Below are 20,879 nucleotides of genomic sequence, written 5' to 3'. Positions count from 1 at the left end.
CGCGCGACGGGTATCAAATCAGACGGGGTATATTGGGATAAAAAAAAAAAAAAAACCCCCCATTACACAACGTTGCCAAAGAGCGCGCGCGAAAATTAATCGGTGGGTTATAATGTCTGATACCCGTCATCCGATTTTGTGCAACGTGATGTGTTTTGTCCAATTAATGAGTGCGCGCAAAAAACAATCGGTGGGTTATAATAAAATATATAAAGTATGTTCTTTGCTAAATTTCTGTCTAACATAATTCCATATTGAAATTCTTTCAGCTGCGAAGTCATGCCAGGAGCTCTATGATGCATACGAGTAAGTCATTACATGCCAATGTTTGGATCTTATCCCCAGGATCTTATCTTATCAGTGACAACTATAAACAATACACTAACATACCGATATCCGTCATTGATTCACGAAATACTCACAAGGCATTTCAATTTTTATGATGGTTTTAAGGTGATTTCTCAGTATTGCATTGCGCATCCTTGCTTTGCAGGATTTAAATGGCGGCTTTTTCTATACGGATTTCCTCGCGAAGGAGATTAATCGTTGTCTTCTTGTAAACAAGCATGGTGACCTATATTTTTTATTGAATAATTTTGGTGTATAAATTACCCTCTTTAAGGACGGTGCCTGCTTTTGTTACAGCGCACATGTTCTGCGCATCACGCAACGCCTCGATCGCACTGGGCGCGCGGGCTGGGAGAATTAGCACGTTCAAAATGACGAATTTTAATACGCGAGCAAGCACGCGGCTGCAATGCAAGGAAAATTGTCTTTTGCGACCAAATCTAGTTAATGAGCATATATTCAACTAGAGAAACGCTGGAAGAGCAACGTATTAGTAACCACTAACCGCTAAAAGGGAACAGTTAAAAACTAATCACTTATCGCTAACAGTTTAACCGCAAACTGCTTACTACAATGGCGTAGTGCACGCGTGGAAATGCACATATATATTTAACTCACTTGAGAGGGGATAGGAAAAAGTGTATCAGTCCCCAAAAGCAATTCCATAGAGCTTGAAAACAACTCAACTTTAAAAACGGGTGGTGACCTCTACTTTTTATCTTTTAAAATGAAAGTGGTAAGCCTTAGTAAGTAAGTAAGTTAGTACTTTACTTTAAACACATATCACCAATAAGCCTGCACATGATTAATTTTTGGTTGTGCGCAAAAGTTATTTAGACTGTATTTTTAACGCCCTAGAGAAAAGCTGTCAGGGACGATAATGACGCCGTTGCAATGATTTTGAAATAAAAATCGTAAAGACAGTAGTTGTTAAGTTACTCTTTGTGATGTATTTTAAAGATTTCTATAATAAGTATTACTTTTATGCATGTAAAGGCGAATTCTAACGAAATTTGTTTTTTTAGAAAAAATGCCGAGTCAGGACTTCTGTTCCAGATCAAAGCTTTATTATCTCTGAAAAATGCGTGGTAACCCCCTATTTTCTTTTTGAATTCCAAAAGCCCTTGCTAAGGTCTACATCTACTGCATTTACCACAAAGTCATGAACCGCGGAAAAGATCTTTGTAATAAATCGTACCTAAATATTTTTATAACATAAGTTTGGTGTGAAAATTATTCTCTTTAAGTTATAAAATTGAAAGAAAAAGTTTTCAGAGGGAAAAAGAACAGCTTAAAGCATACATATATATCTTTATATTATTAGCTGCTAGAACACTCGAGCTAATTGTTAAAAATCCCACAGTTTCACTACAAGTCGGCTGGTTACGCTCCACTTTGGCCTAGCACCAACTTCCGTTTTCTGTCACATGGGAGATTTTGGATGTGGAGATGGGGCATGGACAACAGTCATGAAAATTAATGGCAGCAAGGTACTCACATGATGTGCTATGATCTTGATTTAACTAATATACTAATGCAAATGCTGCAATCTGATTGGCTTAGCTATCGTACACTATCATTCATTATTGTGCAGTGGCTGAAGGTCGTCTACAAAATGGCGATATTTTCTCGTTTGTCCGAAGTTTCAAACGAAGTTAAGAAATATTGTTATCTTACCGAGAGAGCGCCGGACTGCCGTGCGGGAGGTCTTAGGTTCGACTCCCAGACCGGACCAACACTCAGGGTCTTAAAATAACTGAGGAGAATGTGCTGCCTTTGTAATTACATCTACAAATGGTTAGACATTCTAGTCATCTCGGATAAGGACGATAAACCGTAGGCCTCGTCTCCTGCATCTTTAGTGTTATAATCAGCAGGGGACGTTATAGAACCCACACACTCCTCGCAAACTCATCACCCGGTGTTGTGGTCTGTTCTATTTCCATGGGTTGGGTGGTGGGGTGAGATCATACACATGGACGGATAGCGGCTGCCATAGGCGCCTTGTATGCTATATGCTGATGTCCGATCTCATCCTATAATTCTAATAGTGAAGCGCATTGAGCTTTGTAAATGCGCTATATAAGCACCTATATCATTCATTCAAAAGAAGGAATTTCATCGTTTAAAATGTCATAAGTGTTGAATGAACTGATGAGTGCGCGCGTACACAACTCCAAGTTTCAAAAAACAATTCAGTCCGCGCGCAATTTCGCTATAGCATGAAAGCTAATAAGCATTTCATTTCATATGTAGAGAAATAATACAAAAACATCATTTGAAGGAAAACGAGTTAGAATTCAACTGAAACAATTGAGCAATACAAAGGAAGACTTCTTTTAGTTGTGAGCTTTTTGTTTATTTCGTCTCTAACTGAAACTTCTTCTTGGAATGAATTCAACTAACAACGGACATATGCATATGTAGTATAAAAATGAAAAATAACTGAAATACGCTGTAAACGGACGTCAGTTATAAAAAAAAACGCCTCTTCGAAGTTTGTTTTGGACTGCATTTTAAAGTGTTGGTTTTTGTGGAGGGAGAAAAAGCGGAGAACACGGAGAAACACCCTCGGAGCAAAGACGAGAACCAACAACAAACTCACACCAAATATGACGCCAGGACCGGGAATCGACCCCGGGCCATATTGGCGGATGGCGAGTGCTCTCACCACTGCGTCATCCGTGCTATATGTTATGGATAGCTTAGAAGTAATCTATGATTAATTTCTTTCTCATTACTTCATAGCCCACCTTTCATTATGACTCGGATTACTGGAGTAATAGAACTGAATACAACCTTCCTGGAGGGGAGACTGGGTTTGATTCTCAAGAGACTAAGTTACCGACCTACTGGAACACATCCTTCTCCAAGATATGTCTCGGTATGAAGATCGGTCAACAACTCAACTTCATTACCATCAGCACAACTGAGACCAGCTCTCTGTATTCACTGATCGCTGACGGGAACTACCGCTCCACCTCACTGGGTCGTGGCACGTGGAAAGCACTGATTGGTTCTGAGGCCTCTCTGCAGACCAACTGTAACAAAGAAGGATTTAATGCTGCCTGTTCTTATAGAGGCACTTCTAGAGCAAGGATTGGCTTCCTTGGTAACGAAAATAATGACTGTGAGTCTTGTGATTCCAGAATCGGGTTTGGCACGGGTGGAATATCCTGATGACTCAAACACATGTGGAAACGAGGCTCAATGGTCCCCAGATAACGGAGACAAAAATATCGTAGCAATGGGGTACATCCTAGTACAGTAAGGGGTATTTTTAAGAAGTACACGATTAAAAGTGCGCTTTCAAAGTAAAGAACTTTTTTTTTGTGTGTGTTGTAATTTTTTCTTTGTATTCTAGAGTAAATAAGTAAGATCCACCTCCCGGTTATAGACCCATCTGCCTGCTAACGAAAAAAGAGTTCATGTTATAAGCCCTGTCACATCCAACTCTTCTCTTCACTTACTAACATTGAACTTCCAGAAAGAAACAGACATTTATTTAATAAGTTTGCAAGTAGAGTGCAGATTAAAACCTTTAATCAGAGTAGCATTCTCAGAATATATCCGTCCTAAAGTCGTGTCAGTTTGCTCGATTCGCCTTTGCTTTGTGTTTCGGCTGACTATTGACATGTTTTACATATTTAACCAATTTTGCATTATCTAACTTTGCTTATTAGCTATCAGAAACATTCAGAAAAGCCAACAGTAGTTTTAATGAAAAAAATAAACAAACGTTTTTTATCCTGACAAGTTTACCTTGTAAAATTAGCTTGCCTTGTAATAATAAGGGTATATACGTTTTCAGAACGAAACTGGCTGTGCTTACGATGCTCTATCGTAACAGTAATTTCTAAGCCAGATTAGGTACCATTTTCCAGGGTTTCTTACGGTTATTTACTATTTTCAAACATACCATATTTGCTCATTAGTGTATATTGTCAGACTGGCTTTCGAAAGCAACCACGATGGCTGTTTTAAGTCCATTCTTAATTGATTGCTTTGGGATGATTACGTGTATTTCAGGACTTGTTACTATTTAATTGTTTTATTTCCATTAGCTTAATGGTATATTATGAAAATGAATCTAGGATTCCATTTCGCTTTAATATTTCACATTGAATTAGTATTATATACTTGTTGAGATAAACGCTTGTGATAATCAAAAATAAACTACCGGACTTGTAAAGCTTGTTAATTATTATTACGAGATAAATAAGAATAAACTGCTGTTGGAACCAAGCTATGTCTCCTCCTTCACCTCCGTAGACGTTTTCAGTGAGGAGTTAATTTCTGTTCCCGCAAGGCAAGTGTTTAACTCTCCAGAGCTTATTGTCCTTTATTTTCAGAGCGGTTCTCGCTGCACTTCAAAAGACTCATTGTTCACCCGAAAAAATTATCGTCCCAGCTTAATAATTATAAAGCTGTAATAACAGCTTGAAGTTATCGCTTATGTTCGTTTTAACCATTTGCTGCTAGCAGCCATTGTGTTGTCTGTGCACAGAATTAGAATCGCAAGTTTAAAACGGATTTTTCATGCAACGTGTGAGAGATGCAGTGGCCTAATGGTTATTGTGCTGGACTCCGAATCGAGCGGTGCAGGTTCGAGTTCTACTGGCCGAGGTCAATGCGTTGTAGTGTGCACGTGAATCTCTACACCCGCGTGTATAAACGGTGTGAAACAGAAAGAACAAGCCAGACCTCTGAACGGCCATATTTGTTTTAGCATGTGGTTGGAAAATATAGTCGTTTTCACTGGCTTGAATTTGCTAGTGCTTTACTTGCAGAAAGCACTGAAGTACGGAGTGTACTTATATATACATTTTAACTACGCCTCTTAGGTGAGTGTTGACGTCGATTTCTTGATATGCTCTCAGTCAATCGGCTTTTAATTACAAATTGTCTTTTATTATTGCTAAGTCTTCACAGTATTGATTAAAACGCTTTAAAATTTCGCATTAATGCAAAACAAAACAAAATCTGAAGCGGCCAGACTGGTAATATTTCATGGATTGTCTTTCTGGCGTTTAACTTGAAGACTTTGATCAGCACAAATATGTTTCCTTCAAGCCTTATGAAGAATACTATGATTATAATAAAAAACCTCGATCCATCATGTTGAGTTTATCTTCAGTGTTTTGTTTTACACTGCTAGATTCTACCAATCATTTTCAAGTCCACTATTTCTCCTTATTTAGGCATTTACATGGATGGCTTTTACAGTTTGTTGCAAGCTTATTTGTAAAAGAGACACTTTTGCGGAAACAGCTTGCCTTCATTATTTAAGTTTATTTTTAATTTTGTTTATTGAAGACTTTCAGTCCACAATAACCGTTTTAAAACAATTGTAGCTTATATTTATAGGTTGAATAAAGTATTGCCAAGCTTTTGGTACGGAAGCGTTTTTATAATCATAATTAAACAATTGCCTGATACTATTGTCCTTTATATTAGAGGGCCACTGGTTTTTCAGTTTTTTACTGTTATGTGTCCACCCTCTATAAATAAAGTTGATTATTATTATTATTATAAGTGTTTTACCATTCTAGAGCACCGCTCGCACTGCGAAATTATACTCTCTCCAAACCCCCTCGGTTAGATTGTCAATGTAAGAGAAATTGCCACTGGGTACGAATCAGTTTAATGGTAGAGTTCACCGCGGTCAAACGTCTCAGGCAGCTTTTCTTTCTATTTCGGGCTATTTCATTCATTTTGAAGTGTAAGTATGAGCAAAGATAGATAAAATAGCTCCTGAGTGTAAACATATTCTTATTTCCTCAGGTAAACGAGTGTTTCACTTTTTAAATGTTCCGCATCCGAACCAAAGTGCTTTGACAAAATGGCGCCGACAAGTCCGCATATCGCTATTTTCAAACACGTAGAACTTTTTTAGTAAAGCTCCAAAAAACTTAGTAAATCGTCAAGATACCGGTAATGTATTGAACTTTGAACTGTGAAAATTAAAACCTTATCTTTGAAGTACTTTTCTTGTTTTTTGCATATTTCTGACGTTTGACCGCGGTCAAATGGTAGAGGCGATTATAAAAAAACGCTAAATGATATCTAATCAGACATGAACCACTCGTTAGCAAGAATGCCGAACTAGGCTTGAATTCAACCGACACATTTGCAAAGTATGTCGCAAAGGTGTCGGATTGCAGAAAATTCATTCACTAACCTTAGCTGGTCATTATTTGCATCTCAATGACGGAACCTACTGTTTCACGTCTTTATCCATACAGCTGCATAATTTTATACGCAATCCCACATGGAAATCTGCACAAATGAAATCAGCATGCTTGGTTGAAAACACTGTCAATAGCGCGATTAATGTAAAAATAACCAGCCGAAAACATCCATGATCACATCTCTCCGTTCGGTGAAATGATTTAAAAAGGAAATCAAAGTCTCTTCGAGATACCGACTTTTTTGCATGACATATGAGTCGAAGGTTTATCCTGTGCATTGTTCTTCAAACTTATCATTACAGTTGCTTTGCAGTTTAGTTGTACAATTTCCTATCTTCGCAGAGGAAATTCAGCCATATAATTTTGTCAAAAATGGCTCGTCCGCGCCGCGTATTTATACACATATTCCTCAACATTACACAAATAAAAAGTGCAAATTTCACCGAGATCTGACAATTCTATACTTTAAAATTGCAGGGACCTTTCGAGGCAGTCTATAACGGCAGCGAAATTAGCAAATGAAACAGCAAAATATGCGTTCGACGCTTTGTTTTTGCGACGCCATATTTGAATTGCTATAGGTAGACCGCTGTTCAATGTGTTCAAGGCCGTATCGTTATGATTGCTCCACGAAAAAGCACGAAAAAAATACGGATATTTCCGACTACTGTCGGAGAAAACATTGCGAAACAAATCGATACACTCAAGCTGTGTTTTGTCTGGGCTCTGCAAGGGTATCAAGACAGCTTCTTCGTGGGCTTAAGAAGGATTAAACAAAAGCCATATATACAGTGAATGCTTTCGAATTATATTTGAAGATGAAAAACGAAAGAATCTTGCTGTCTTTGACTGAAATTCCACTCGAACTGCGTAGATACGATCGCATGTTGTAAAGCCGATTCATGCAACATTGCTGTCAACGCGAGGTCACGTCCCTAACGACCTGGGCTGATGACGAAATAGAATGGCGCTTATAGCGACCAAATTTGGCCTAATTTTTAACCGCTCCTAAGCTAAAAGAAGCCCCCAACTCTTGCATTTGTTTTAACTTCAATAATATCTTTGAAAAGAGCGAGTTTTTTGGTATAGTTTATTTTTGACGTTTGTAATTTTTAAAAGATGTAAGTGCTAGTGATTATTTATTCGTGTTTTAGCATTAGTTACGCAATCCACATTTATACACATTTTTGCCGTTTTTGAGATTACTTCTTCTAGGTAGTGTTTGTGTCTCGGCTCATTTATTATCGCTGTGCAAAAACTACGATTTGAAACATTTTTTCGATTTATTCGAAATCAAACATACAGAACCTTTTAATTCTTGAATATTTTATTTGCAGTACATCATAGTTTAAGATGCTGATATTAGTTTTTTAGCGGTAAATCTGATTCACGCAAAAATCAGGATTTACTCATTTGGCGATTTTCTGTTTACCGTTGCCATGGAAATATCGATCACCTTAAAAAGTATATTAAATCAAATTTCAATCTAAAACCAATATATGGTGTAATTTTCATATCGATCCGAGTCAGGGAAGATCGTTTAAAGGCCAATTGCAAATTGTAGGTATGGCTCAGAAAAAACTATATCGAGCCACCTTAACAGAAGCTAGAGTTCTGCTTCGCAGTTCAGTACCATAACGTTGTTTGACGAGCCGAGGGAGACTGGCATGGGATGGAGCAAACGAAGCCAGGTTCTTCATCGGAATCAGCTAGCTCGCCATGGTGAGTGATTCCGCTAGATCTTGTGAGGAGATTATCCTCGACAAAGGCCATTAGGCACTGGAATAGATCCTCTGGACGTTGTACGGGCTTCAATGAAATATACGCGAGGTCTAAGAAGCGGGAACCGGTTGACTGTAAACCATAATGTTGGCGGATTGTTTGCCAAACGCCGTTAATGGAGGTAGAATTCTTAACAATAGAGTTTCTGGAAATGATTGGAGCGTAATTTGCAACTTGGCCGAGCATCATTTCCAAATGGGCCGTTTTTTTCCCGTTTTTTGAGCGGCAGTCCTTCTTTGCGCCGCGGGAACAGTTTCAGGATCGTTGGTGAAACCACGAAGAGGAGAAGCATTCGTTTTCTTTCCCCACGACGAGCCATCGGTAAGAAAGCCGGCGAAGTTTATATCAAGTGACAGAATAAATTTTAAGTTGTTCTCCCAAGCTTCGATCGAAGTGATAGTTTCGTTCGAAGTAAGCGACCATTGCTTCGGCGCTCTGTGGGAAGTCATGGCTTCGGTCATGAAAATTAGGCTTGGCTGTTCGGAGAGACAACCAACATCGAGCAGGAACACTTAGACGTCCTTTGTGGGTTCTTTGGAACCGTAGCGCTGCCACCACGCCAGTACACGAGGAACACTTTATTAACCGAGAGCGAACGAGAAATGACAAAGACACTGAACTAAGCGGTTTCCTAAGTAACGACCCAATTATGCGCGGCGAGGGAATTACAACAATGGCAGAGCGATTAGCAGAGCGAAGCTATGCGAGCTATGGCGTATACATAACTATCAACATGCGTAGTTGTGGACGTGTTCCCACGTGTCTAGAACATAAATAAACGCTTTTTTATTTCACCAGCAAAAGAGGTGTGCTGCCCTTAGATAGAAGGGAAGAACACCACTCACGCTGTTGAGACACCGCTCGGTGGTGAACTACTTTAGAAAATTCACACATACAAAAAAAGATATATTAATATAAGGTAACGGTACGGCGATGCGCGCGAAGTCTTTTAGTTGACCGATGATCTGGTAATGATCTTTCTCGATGCAAAGAAAAGAATCAAGAGAAACGCGGCCCAATACTTCGGACGTGGCGCCCGTCCGACGCAGCTGATACACCCCCATCGAAAGACACGAACCGGTTCAGCTCAAAGTTGATAGAAGGGTACCAGGAAAGCGCCAAACGGACACCCAACTAAGGCAGTTCCCGAGCTGGTCCGAATGTGAATCGCGATCCTCCTTAAGGTAAAAGCACAATTAATCTAAATAAAGACGAGTGAGCTCTTCGCCTAACCGAATAAATACATATAATTAAATAATCATAAAGCGAACGGCTGACAGAAATTACGGTGATGATGGCTGAGCCTGGGGTGTGCGCTCAAACAAAAAAAAAAAAAAGAAAAGAAAAGAAAATGCCACTTGTATTGTGGACAGAAACAATGGTTACATACTAAGGAGCCCGAATGTGACATATTGTTCATGTGAATATAAAATTTGCATACAGCTCAGCTTGTGTTTAGGGAAGCTGCGGAAAGGTAACTAAATACTAGATTTTGTAGAGAAAAGGTACAACGAAGTACGAAGTGCAAAGGACAGAACGTGGTAAGTGAATTGTACCACTACAATGCGTAAAAACAAAACTTGTGGTGTGGAAATATAAAAACATCAATTGATAGGTATTCCGTTGAAATAAAGATCTGAAGTCTCATGATCGCTCGCACTATTGTTAATAAATTTGCGCGGTCAGAAGGAACATTCAATTCCTCTAGTGCTGCTTGCGAAGGCAAAGCAAATTGATTTTTGTTTTAACGCTGAAATGGAATTTTGCGGACAGTTTGGCGCGATTGCTTGCGAAAAACCCGTGCAGTGGGAAAGAAAAATCATAACAGCATTGTTGAGTATAGCCATTGCAAAGGCACAACAAGTTAGGTAATTGGATAAGTGCGTCAGTACAACAAAATGTAGCTGTGATATGCGGTTACGAGGCGAGGGCACTTTGTTAGCGTATGGTCCATCGAGTAGATCATAGTTAATAGAGGGAAATGGTTGGAATCCGACAAAGTTCTTTGTTGTTGTTTTGTCGGGCCCCCCTACTCGTGTTCGGTGTTCAGTCTCATCATTGCCACAAGTGCGCCGTCGGGCTCTCCTCTTTGTCCCCTTCCTCCCCCTAAACTATGAGTAGATAAATGGTCCTTATATTCAAAGATTGCAATGTTAAATGATCAAAGGTCAGAGGTGGTGTAGGATTAAGTGAGTTTTAAGCAAGCGTAAAATGTGGTTGTTGTGTTTTCTAAGCCATGAAATAAGGAAATGAAGTTTGTGTAAACAGAGGCACATGCAAATTTATGCACTCAGGACAATTCCCAAGATGATAAACTGTTAAGGGAGTCACTGATGTGTAGCGTATGTATGGAGCCGTTTGTAGAATCCTGTATTGTCAACCTACGTTGTTTTCTAGAAAGTAACTTTTTACTCTGAGATGAAATAATCATGTTAATTCGAACAGTCCTGTCCTAAGGTATAGCAATGAGAAAAGATAAGTTTACTGTTTTTGCTTGTTTAGCTTGTGGTTCTTAGTTCTCTTGGTGCTGTCAGTCTGCTAATCGCTTCCTTAATCTCTGAATTTGCTGAGATTAGAAAGGAAGAAAACAAGTTATTCGAGGAAAGAATCCGTGGTTGACCAATCTAAGGTCAAAAAGGGAAAGATCTATTTAATCATAAAAAAGCAAATAAGCATGTCCCTTGTTCTTAAAACAATGATTGATAGTGTAGGTTGCCTGGGAACGAAAAAATATTATGAATTTATCTTGTCGTTCAATAGTCAAACAACACTGTTTTCCGGCAAGTATCTCACAAGAAACCTTGACTCTCGTTACAAAAAACGCACACAAGATATGAAAGATAACTTCAACCAAAATTACACTCAATTCAAACATTCCCAAAAATCAGTATATACAGCAACGCTTGTTAGGTCAAGACGGGCTTGCGCCGCCGTCTCCCTTGTCCCGCCTCCCTCCTTGCGTGTTTGTCTCCGCGTTTTGTCTCTCGGCATTGTTCGTTCTGCCACTTCTTGTTGCGGCTGCTCACCGACTGTGCTCTCCTTGCCTCTCTTCGACTCGTGGGCTGTCGCTCGCGCTTCTTTTGTGTGGTTTTTTGCGCGTTGGTCTTGTTTGGTTTTTGTCCCCTTCCTGGGCTAACACACAGACACGTTAATAAAGTTTTTATCTTATCTTATCTTATCTGATACCGTAATCAAAGATGAAATAAGTGTTTGATGATAAAAATAACTCCACAAAAGGTGTCAAAAGAAATGAATTTATTACGTGATAATTTAAAATTTGTAATGCAAAATAACCGTTCAAAAACCAGGACTTTATATGGTTTAACAATTGTGATATCGGTAGCTATAGACTATTGTTCAACAGATCAATGGATCACAGCTAATAAACTTCGGCTTCACAAGTTTGTGTTTAAGGTCTTTTCGTGCGAAAAAAATATTCCAATGCTGTTTATCGGAGACCGCAGCTGTTTTGAAAAGAAAACTAGGCGAAAAAAGAACCAGAAGTTATAGACTCTTCATTGAAACGTATGTCACATAAACTTAAGGCTCAATGAAGACCTTTTAAACTTAAATCGTAAAACGCAAAAAACGAAACAAACTAATCGGGAGTTTTAAACTGGAATACTTTGTTCAAATAATCCATGTCCACTGATTCATTCATTTTTGCCTTGCCCATTTGAACCACTGGCTGGGTTACATAACAACAGTGAAACCCCGTTAATCAGGTCACCAACGGGCCACGAAAATTTAAGAGGTTCCTTAAATATGAAATGACTGACTGAGTTTTTGTTCGAGCCAAAATTAAGTGGCTGTTGTACCTAGTACGGTAGGCTGTGTTAGACTGAATCTCTAATTATTTTCGGCAGATAATTGCGATCAATATTCATTTTTCTATAACAGTATTTAACAATTATTCGCCGAAGGCGAAGTGATTATTGTTGAATAATCCCCGAGACGAAGTCGAGGGGATTATTCAACAATAATCACTGAGCCTGAGGCAAATAATTGTTTTAGTATAATTTTTAGAGGTGATCATCAAGAACTTAAAAAAATAAAGATAGCAAACAAGAAAACAGCAAACACAAGTGTTCGCTTGCATACGGTGTAAACCAGTTTAAATCATCGATTGCAATCAATTTATTTAGTTAAAGCAATAAAACGGAACAAAACAAACACAATGATAAAGATAGATGTCCGTTACCTTTGTATGATTGTGGATGACTTCTAAGCGAATGTGCGAATCCTCTAAAAATGAGTAGCTCCGGTGAGAAAAGAACTAAATAATGTTTGCTCAATCGATCTGACTGAGTTTCACATCCATGATCGCCAAAACCGCCGTGTTTACGATCATTTCTAATGCCTTGAGAACCATCTCTTGAAAATATTTTCGGTCCAAAAGTCTTGGTAGTTAATTTGAAAAATTCCCAATGTTTAAAATATCCAGGACTTGGACTGGTTTCTTTCAAATCAAAGAAATTTTCATTCAGCAAAAGCGGCCATGTTTACTTCCCTGGATGTCAAAGGTGGCGTGGCTAAGTAACCAAGCCTTGAAAGCTATAATCACCTCGCGCGAGGTGATTATAGCCTCATAAGCCGAGCTTCTCGACCAATCAGAATGCTTCAATTCTTATAATCACCTCTGAAATTATACTAAAATTCGTTATTTTGGGGTTACAACAAATTGAATATTCAGTAACATTACTTTACGTTTTTCAGCCAGCACTTTATGTTCCTGTGAAAGCACATATCAAGGTGGAGGCAAAAGTGAAATATTTTATTGTGACTTTTAACTTCTAATCATTCGAATTCAGTGGATCCCGCCCGCCTTATGGCCAACCCGTTAATACAGCACTCCTCGCTATTACAGATACTTCATTTTGTTCAGAATAAAAACTAAGTCGAATTCCTTTAATACGGTCAGCTTAATTGTTAATACGGCCAGATTTTTGTGGCCCGTTGGGTGGATAACACTATCCACTGGATAAACCACTATCAAATCCGAGATAGCGCAGTGAGTTTTGTTCATTATCCACTGGATAGCGATTTATCCAGCGGATGGGTTTATCCACCGTTTGAACAAATGAGCCCATATGTTCAGCTTTTTCATATTGGTGAATTGAATTTCATTCAGTGTCCGTTGGGTGTGACGACTAACAAACTAAAGCAAGCTAAGACGATCTTGGAATCAACTTACTGGTTACAATTCACTGACTAAGGTATAGTAGATTCCCAGTATATCTCAGATTACTTAAACAATGGCTACTTCGAATTTCTCGAACTGAAACTGTTTTCTCCTTACTTTGGGCTATGTCAATGGCACTCTGCTATCTTGAATGATATAGTATAACATCCGTTTGCCTATATCTTCACCTCTTATATTGAACTTAAATCATTCTTCCAAAATTCAGAAAAAGGTTTAAACAAAATAAGCATCCATTTTTACGGTTTTCACGTTAATGTTGAAAAGAAAAGGACAATTTATTTCAAAACAAGCTTCTTTTTTTGTAATTCTGATTTGTGGAGCTAAAGCAATCTGAAGCGAGCAAAATTTCGCATAATTAATGATCTTAGGTATTTTGGGTTAACACACTGCCAGCTGCATAGTGTTTGACGTTCTTTTTGTAAAGAAATTCTCCCCTTCCTGGTGGGATAAATTTTTGCATATGCCAATGGATGCGATGACTTCATTAGCGTTGGCGAAATAACACGAGTTCAAGATTGAAGCCACCTAAATGCAGCTTATCATATTTATAATCGAAAACCCACGTTGAAATAATTTAGTAGAAGGAAAAACGAAAAGTGTTATTGTTTAATTTTAGAAAAGAACCTGTGTTTCACTAGTCGATATATTGAAAACGCAGAGAACCTTGCACATCAGGCCCCGTTTGTTCAAAGTTTGGATAACGCGATCCATCCAGTAAATCACTGTCAAGTGGATAGCGTAGTTTGTTTTGTCAGCACTTATCCACTAGATAGCGATTTATCCGATGGATAGCGTTATCCACCCTTTGAACAACCGGGCCCAGAGTATAGATCGTTTTCACGTGACATGACGTCAAATTCTTAATTTAAAACTATTGAGCATGCAAGCACGATTTTTTGTCCTGATTATTATCAACAAGATTACCACAAATATGGTTATCTATAGCTACACCTAACTTACAGTTGATTGTTTTGAGAATGAAGCATCGTTACAACAACTAACGTACCATCCCACCCTTGCTCTCATTTTGAAGTCTGCATATACCGGTGTATAACATGACATAAATTAATTTCTATAACATTTCAGTTCATTTTCGAGTGCTTCCGTTCATTTTCATTTTCATTTTCGTTCATTTTCATTTTCGAGTGCTTGCGATATATGCAGACTTCAAAATGAGAGCAAGGGTGGCATGGTACGTTAGTTATTGTAACGATGCTTCATTCTCAAAACAATCAACAGGCAGGCGAGATGGGTTCAGTGAAGACTGGGGGATACTTTATGAACCAGTGCTATGAAGATGACAAACAAGAATCCATGCAACAGAAGCAAATCACGAACCATGCAGAAAAGCCAACTGGCCATGCAAACCCTGCACAAAGATCAAATCGCACCCTGTTGGCGCTGGTCATCATCGTATGCTTAATTTCTCTAGTGGTTCTCCTGTTCACACTGTTGATGTTTGGGAAAGTTGGCGACGGATGTGACTGCACCACAAACGAAGGTTAGTCTACAAACAAATACATGTTAGAATACAGTAGAACCCGGGTAACTCGAACTTCCCGCTAACTCGAAGTAAGTCCCATTTGGATTTGAACCAACTTTTCAGTCATTTTTACTCGGTTAACTTGAGCTCGGATAACTTGAATTCCTCGCTAACTCGAACTAAATTTCGTTTCCCCCGATCGCAATTTGGGTGAAATTTATGCCGATAACTCGAATTCTGGTTCTTGAAACTCGCTATGGATGCCCACTGAGTAGCTCTTCTTGTCGTGTAATCGGCAAAAAACGCAAAAAGTAATCCAAAAATTTATATCGGGTATATATGCCATACAAAATGATTCGTTTTGCTTCACAGTATATTTTGTTGAAAATGACAACCTCTGGCTGGGGTCATGATGTTGTGTTCTTGCCTCTCTGCACCCAGGTGTTATGTATGTTATGCTAGGTGTATAAATGGGTACCACCGAATTAAAAGCTAGGGGTAACCCTTCGATGAACTAACATCCCATCCAGGGGGGAGTAGGAATACTCCTAGTCACTTCATACTACGAAGCGGGAGATTAGAACCGGTTACCTTACCCTACGTTTACCTTTTAGACTTGTAAATTCTCACCCATGCAGTGGAAAATATTGCTAAAAGAAATTTCGTAAACTTCTGAAATCATTTTAATACCAAGTTTTACCAAGTGTCAAAAAATCGTTGGAGCAGAAGTACGTAAATGTTAATGCCATCTCAGAAGAAATTCAGTTCTATAATTTTCTTGATACACACCTTTTGTGACCCAATGTTTGCCATAGATTAATACGTTCGGAATAACCCCCTTAAGATCTCTTTTGATAGAAACGACCTGCTGACCAATAAACTGAAGGGACATGTGTAAGCGAAATTATTAACAGTAATAAACAACAGACAAAGCCTCAGTTGTTTTTGGCATTTTTTTACAGTGAGATTTTCAGTAGGAAGATAGACTCAGTCTAATGACATGTAAGTTTCACAGCTGAACTTGAGTTCTTTCTATTTTTAGCTTCTTCTCAGGTGTCTTCTACCTCCGCCAAAAGCCTGGCAATGGATTCAGCCGAGATAAAAGCCCTTGGGGAGAATATGACAAGTTTTCAAGTAGCCTTGGTAAGGACATGCATTGTAAAAACGCTAACTGTAAGTTAGGTGTAGCTATAGATAACCAACGATCCTGTTAAAATAATCTCATATCCTACAAGCAAAAATGGAATTATTGCTTAATCAAATATTGCTAGCTCTATTTAGTACAACTTGATTGATTTTCTTTTACAATCACCGTAAACCAATTGGATGAAAATGTATAAAAAACTAGGCTGTCCACAAGCTGCTTGACATTTTAGATAAGTTGTTCAAAAGTTGTCAAAACGTTTCCTAAAATTTCTCGAAAAATCCACGAATTTGCTTCTTCTTGTTTTTGCTGCTCTTTTCTTTCATTTGGTCTTTATGTAAACTGAATATGCTGAACCGCAAAAGTAAGAATTCTTATCATTTACTGATGCGGTTTTACTGCAACAGAAGTTGCTAAATCTTTGTACTTATCACCACTAATAATATCATTTTGAGTGAATTACAAGATTTTCTCTCGCTGAGAAATATCGTAACTTAACTATAAAAAAATATTACGATATCTTTCACATGTGATGCTGACATTGAAGTGCATATTTCAGATGAAGAACATTGATTCTGCTTTCACCGAGTTGACCTCCCACTTGACAAAAACGAGCAACGACCTCGCGGAACTTGACAATACTCTAGGAAAGGTAAAAATGCCTTATATATCTTACTGGATTTGTAAAAACGTGGTCAACGAAAAGTGACCTGAGTGTCTTTGACCACGGTACATTGCACTGCAATATGGCTAAAAACATGTCCAGAAAGAAAAAAATGAACAACAGCGCTGATAGGTAGATAAGAAAGAGGAGAAGAGAAAAAAGACTGACATTCACTTTAGTTTTTATATCGTCTACGTTTAGGGCGATTTGCGCTTAAAACGGTGAAACAAAATTTCCATAACCTGGTTTTAATAAATCTGGTCAGATATACAAGTACATTAATATTTACTTTACTGTGAAAATGGTAATTTATTATATTAAACTACGCTTGCCGACCCACACGACTGATCGACCGAAAGACCGACCGACCGAGTCGAGACCGAGCGCCATATCAACCAACCAACCGACCGACCAACAGACCTACCAACTGACTGACCAACAGACCGACTGACTGACTGACCGAATGACTGACTGTGACTGTCTGACCGACCGACTGACTGACTGACTGATAAACTGCACGATAAAATCATTAATCCCCTCCACTATGAAAAGTGGTTCTATTTCGTTTGTATGTATATCCAAGGTTAACAGATGCCTACACTTTATTTCAGATGGAGAACCTTGACTCTGTTTTCACTGAGTTGACGTCCCGCCTGGCAAAAACGAACGAGGACCTCGCAGAACTTAACGATACTCTGAGAGAGGTAAAAAGATTCCGCGAGAGCTATTTCTTTGAAATTCAGTATTTACTATATATTTAAAGTGATGATTTATCATAAAGCTACGTTTTCCGGCCCGGCACCGAGAGCAATTTAGTCGGCATCCGTCTAGATAACTGCCATTCCCAATAGGCCCTTTCACGATTTTTTGCCAAGTGTGTTTTCACATCACAGTTAAAATCGGCCAATTTCAGCTTGTTTCTTATATTTCTGATAAAGATTTTTGCTGCATGCATGCATTCAGTATTGACGTGGAAAATATTCTAAGAGGGTCCTGAAGGGGGGGGGGGGGGGGGGGGTTCAAAATCCCATTTCCCAGCCAAAATTTTGCTTAAATCCCATTTCCCAGCCTATTTTTCGCTCAAATCCCAGTCCCAGCAGTGAATTTTTTGGTAAATCCCAGTGCATGAAAAATCAAGGCTCAAACGCACAATACGTGCAGTAACTGTGTTGTTTTAATTGTCCCAAATCCTGTTTTATTTCTGCTAGTTGAAATCGGTAAACCCCTTTCGTTTTCTGAAATTCTCAACTCAACACATCCGTATTAACGTTTTCTCCAGTTCTTTGAGTGAGCAGTTCAGAGGTATGTCTTATTCACAATTTTCCGTGTGTGTTACTAGGTTAGTAGAGGAATTGCGGTCACATGATTTGTCCAATCTCGTGCCTCGAGTCTTCGTTCCATACTGCGCAATCTTGACGACACGAGCGACTTTCAAAAGTTCCGTTGCAAGATTGATTTTGATTGGTTTTAAAAACAACAAAATGGCCGGAAGTAATACCAAGAAGATCGTTGAGTCATGGTTTTTAAAGCTAAGCATGCGCAATTCAACCGGAAGTCCGATATTGCTGGACTTCCAATCAGAACCTTCCAGGCTCGATCGTTTCCAGACCGCTGTTCAAAGGGAACGAAGACCCTGGGTACGAGGATGTGTTTCGCCCATATTAGATTACACTAGTTTGAGCATGCTCAGTCATAGCTATTCCGCTGAGTAACTAAATCACTGACAGGAAAATTGACCGCCACTTGAAAGACACTTGCGCGCAGGCGTTGGTTTTGTTTCAGAGTTTTCAACATTGTAACTATGCCTTGAGGAATATTATTGAGCCTGAAATTCGATATCTTTCACATGTGATGCTGACACTGAAGCGCTTTACTTTATTTCAGATGAAAAACATTGATTCTGCTTTCACCGAGTTGACGTCTCACTTGACAAAAACGAACGAGAACCTCGTGGAACTTAACAATACTCTAGGAAAGGTAAAAAAGCCTTCATCATCGCCAGCCTATATTCAAATACATTAATATTTACTTTACAATTAAAATGGTAGGTTATCATATTGAACTACGCTTGCCGACCAACTTTCTGATCCACACGACTGACTGAACGATAGACCGACAGATCGAGTCGAGACCAAGCGCCCTATCAACAAACCAACTGACCGACTGACCGACCAACCGACGAACCGACCGACGACTGACTGACTGATAAACTGCACAATAAAAGTATTTATCATTCGATGCAATTTTTTCTTCCTTTTCATTGGCCGAGAGCCCACCACGTAATCTGCAAATAACTGCCTACAAATAATGGTCTGCTCGTGTGCACTAGCGCCTGACAGTGATTTTGCTACAAATAATATTCTGCTCATGCGTAGTTGGGTCCACTTCCGAGAAAAAATGGCAGCTAGTTTTCCAGAGATGAAGAAGAGCGGTTGGATTTTTCTGCTAGGCCCGAAAAACAAAGTGAAGCTACAAAGAAGGCAATGGAATCTCCTCTTATTGTATTTTGGCAATATCTGAAAGAAAGAAAATTGCCATGAAGACCAGCTCGTATTATCGAAGGCGAAGTTACGCTTTCGTCTTTCGTATGAAAAAGTGCGATTTCCACGGAGTTCGCGAAGGTACTTTGTGCGAAACAAATTCAGTGGTCGGCATGATCGAATGATAAAACAATTATTGAACTCGGTTCTCGCAAAATATCGTGATTTGTCAGTGTCTCGCAGATCAATTATTTGCCTCCGCCTTCGGCTTCGGCAAATAATTGATCTGCTCGCCACTGACGAATCACGATATTTTGCTCAACCTCGTCCAATAACTGTTTATTATCCCCCCCCCCCCCCCCCCCCCCCCGCATGAAATATGCACGTTTGTCCAAGTTTACAGATGCCTTCACTTTATTTCAGATGGAGAACCTTGACTCTGCTTTCACTGAGTTGACGTCCCGCTTGGCGAAAACGAACGAGGACCTCGCGGAACTTAACGATACTCTGAGAAAGGTAAAAAGATTCCACGAGCTCTGTATCTTTTGAAACAGAGTATTTACTTTGCATTTAAAGTGATGATTACCCACCGAGAGCAATTTAGTCATCCGGCTAGATAACTACTATTCCCAATAGGCGTTTTTAACTAACGCTTGTTTCCTTACATTTGTTAATTGGGTTTTGTCCCTTATTTCACGAAGTATACTGCGAGCAGTCTCTTTCTTTTCCTAGCGTGCAAAGCTAGCGTGAGACGCGAAAACACGAATACAAGCGTTGTATTCAGGAACAGTATTTTAGGAACAAAAACCGACTGCTCGCAGTCTATTTATGCACCAGCGAACTTGATCGATTCCGAGCTTTGCTTTAGCTTCCTTTCAACACAATCTCTTTCTTTTTGATGATGATAGCCGCGGAGCCGTAAACAAGTAAAAACCCGAGGTCAAAATAATATAAAATAACAATCACTTTATTTAACTTGCAGTTAACTAGCACAAGGAACTTAACTTTCAGCAACGCAATCATTTCTGATCTTCCCGTAGATCTTTTTCGTTTGTCACAATATACAATAAAGAATAAAGATCAGACCACTAGCAACGAAACTGATGCGAAGAACATTTGTTTCCGATGAAAGTTCAACTCACACAGCGAATACCGCGCAATAATTGTTGCCTTGGGATTCCTCCCCCCCCCCCCCCCCGCCCCCTCCGTCAGAGTCTATACAGGCGGACGGGTGGGCGTACTCTGACGTCAAAACCAAAATTTTTCAGCATCAGCATTGTATGGACTATGTGCAATAATTGCTTTTGTCTCTCCTTAGTTTCCTGGTTGTCAAGGCCCCTACGAGAACGAGCCCTGCAAGAACGAGAGCATCTCTCATCAAGCGGACATGGAGGGCAATTTTACATGCGTGTGTGCTCCAGGTTTCTATGGTAAATTTTGTGAGAAAGGTAAGTAACGAGTCGTCTGAAATCTCAAGTCTCCAGGATCTACTGATTCTTTACCTTTCTCCGACACGTAGCAGCAAGAAGAACGCACTTTTCTGTCATTACTAGATCCGCACGATGCCCATAGATGATTAGACTG

General features: G+C 39.3%; 2 protein-coding genes across 2 annotated transcripts in view; both read left to right on the top strand.

The window, feature by feature from the left end:
- Positions 1-20,879, top strand: part of LOC144631402 (uncharacterized) — a 46,721-nt gene that overhangs the window by 9,639 nt on the left and 16,203 nt on the right. The window contains exons 7-9 of the mRNA XM_078489828.1: positions 270-306; positions 1,712-1,838; positions 3,097-3,649. Of these exons, the coding sequence (XP_078345954.1) occupies positions 270-306; positions 1,712-1,838; positions 3,097-3,528 (596 nt within the window). The 3' untranslated portion in view covers positions 3,529-3,649. The remainder of the gene's footprint in view (positions 1-269; positions 307-1,711; positions 1,839-3,096; positions 3,650-20,879) is intronic.
- The window catches only part of LOC144631400 (uncharacterized), a 63,472-nt gene continuing 56,110 nt past the window's right edge, over positions 13,518-20,879 (top strand). Inside the window, exon 1 of the mRNA XM_078489827.1 lies at positions 13,518-13,537. The gene's annotated coding sequence lies outside the window, so the exon portion shown is untranslated. The remainder of the gene's footprint in view (positions 13,538-20,879) is intronic.

The sequence above is a fragment of the Oculina patagonica genome, chromosome 12 (assembly GCF_052425735.1).
Source record: "Oculina patagonica isolate OP01 chromosome 12, crgOcupat, whole genome shotgun sequence".
Classification (NCBI taxonomy): domain Eukaryota; kingdom Metazoa; phylum Cnidaria; class Anthozoa; order Scleractinia; family Oculinidae; genus Oculina; species Oculina patagonica.
This window is presented reverse-complemented; position numbering and strand designations above follow the sequence as displayed.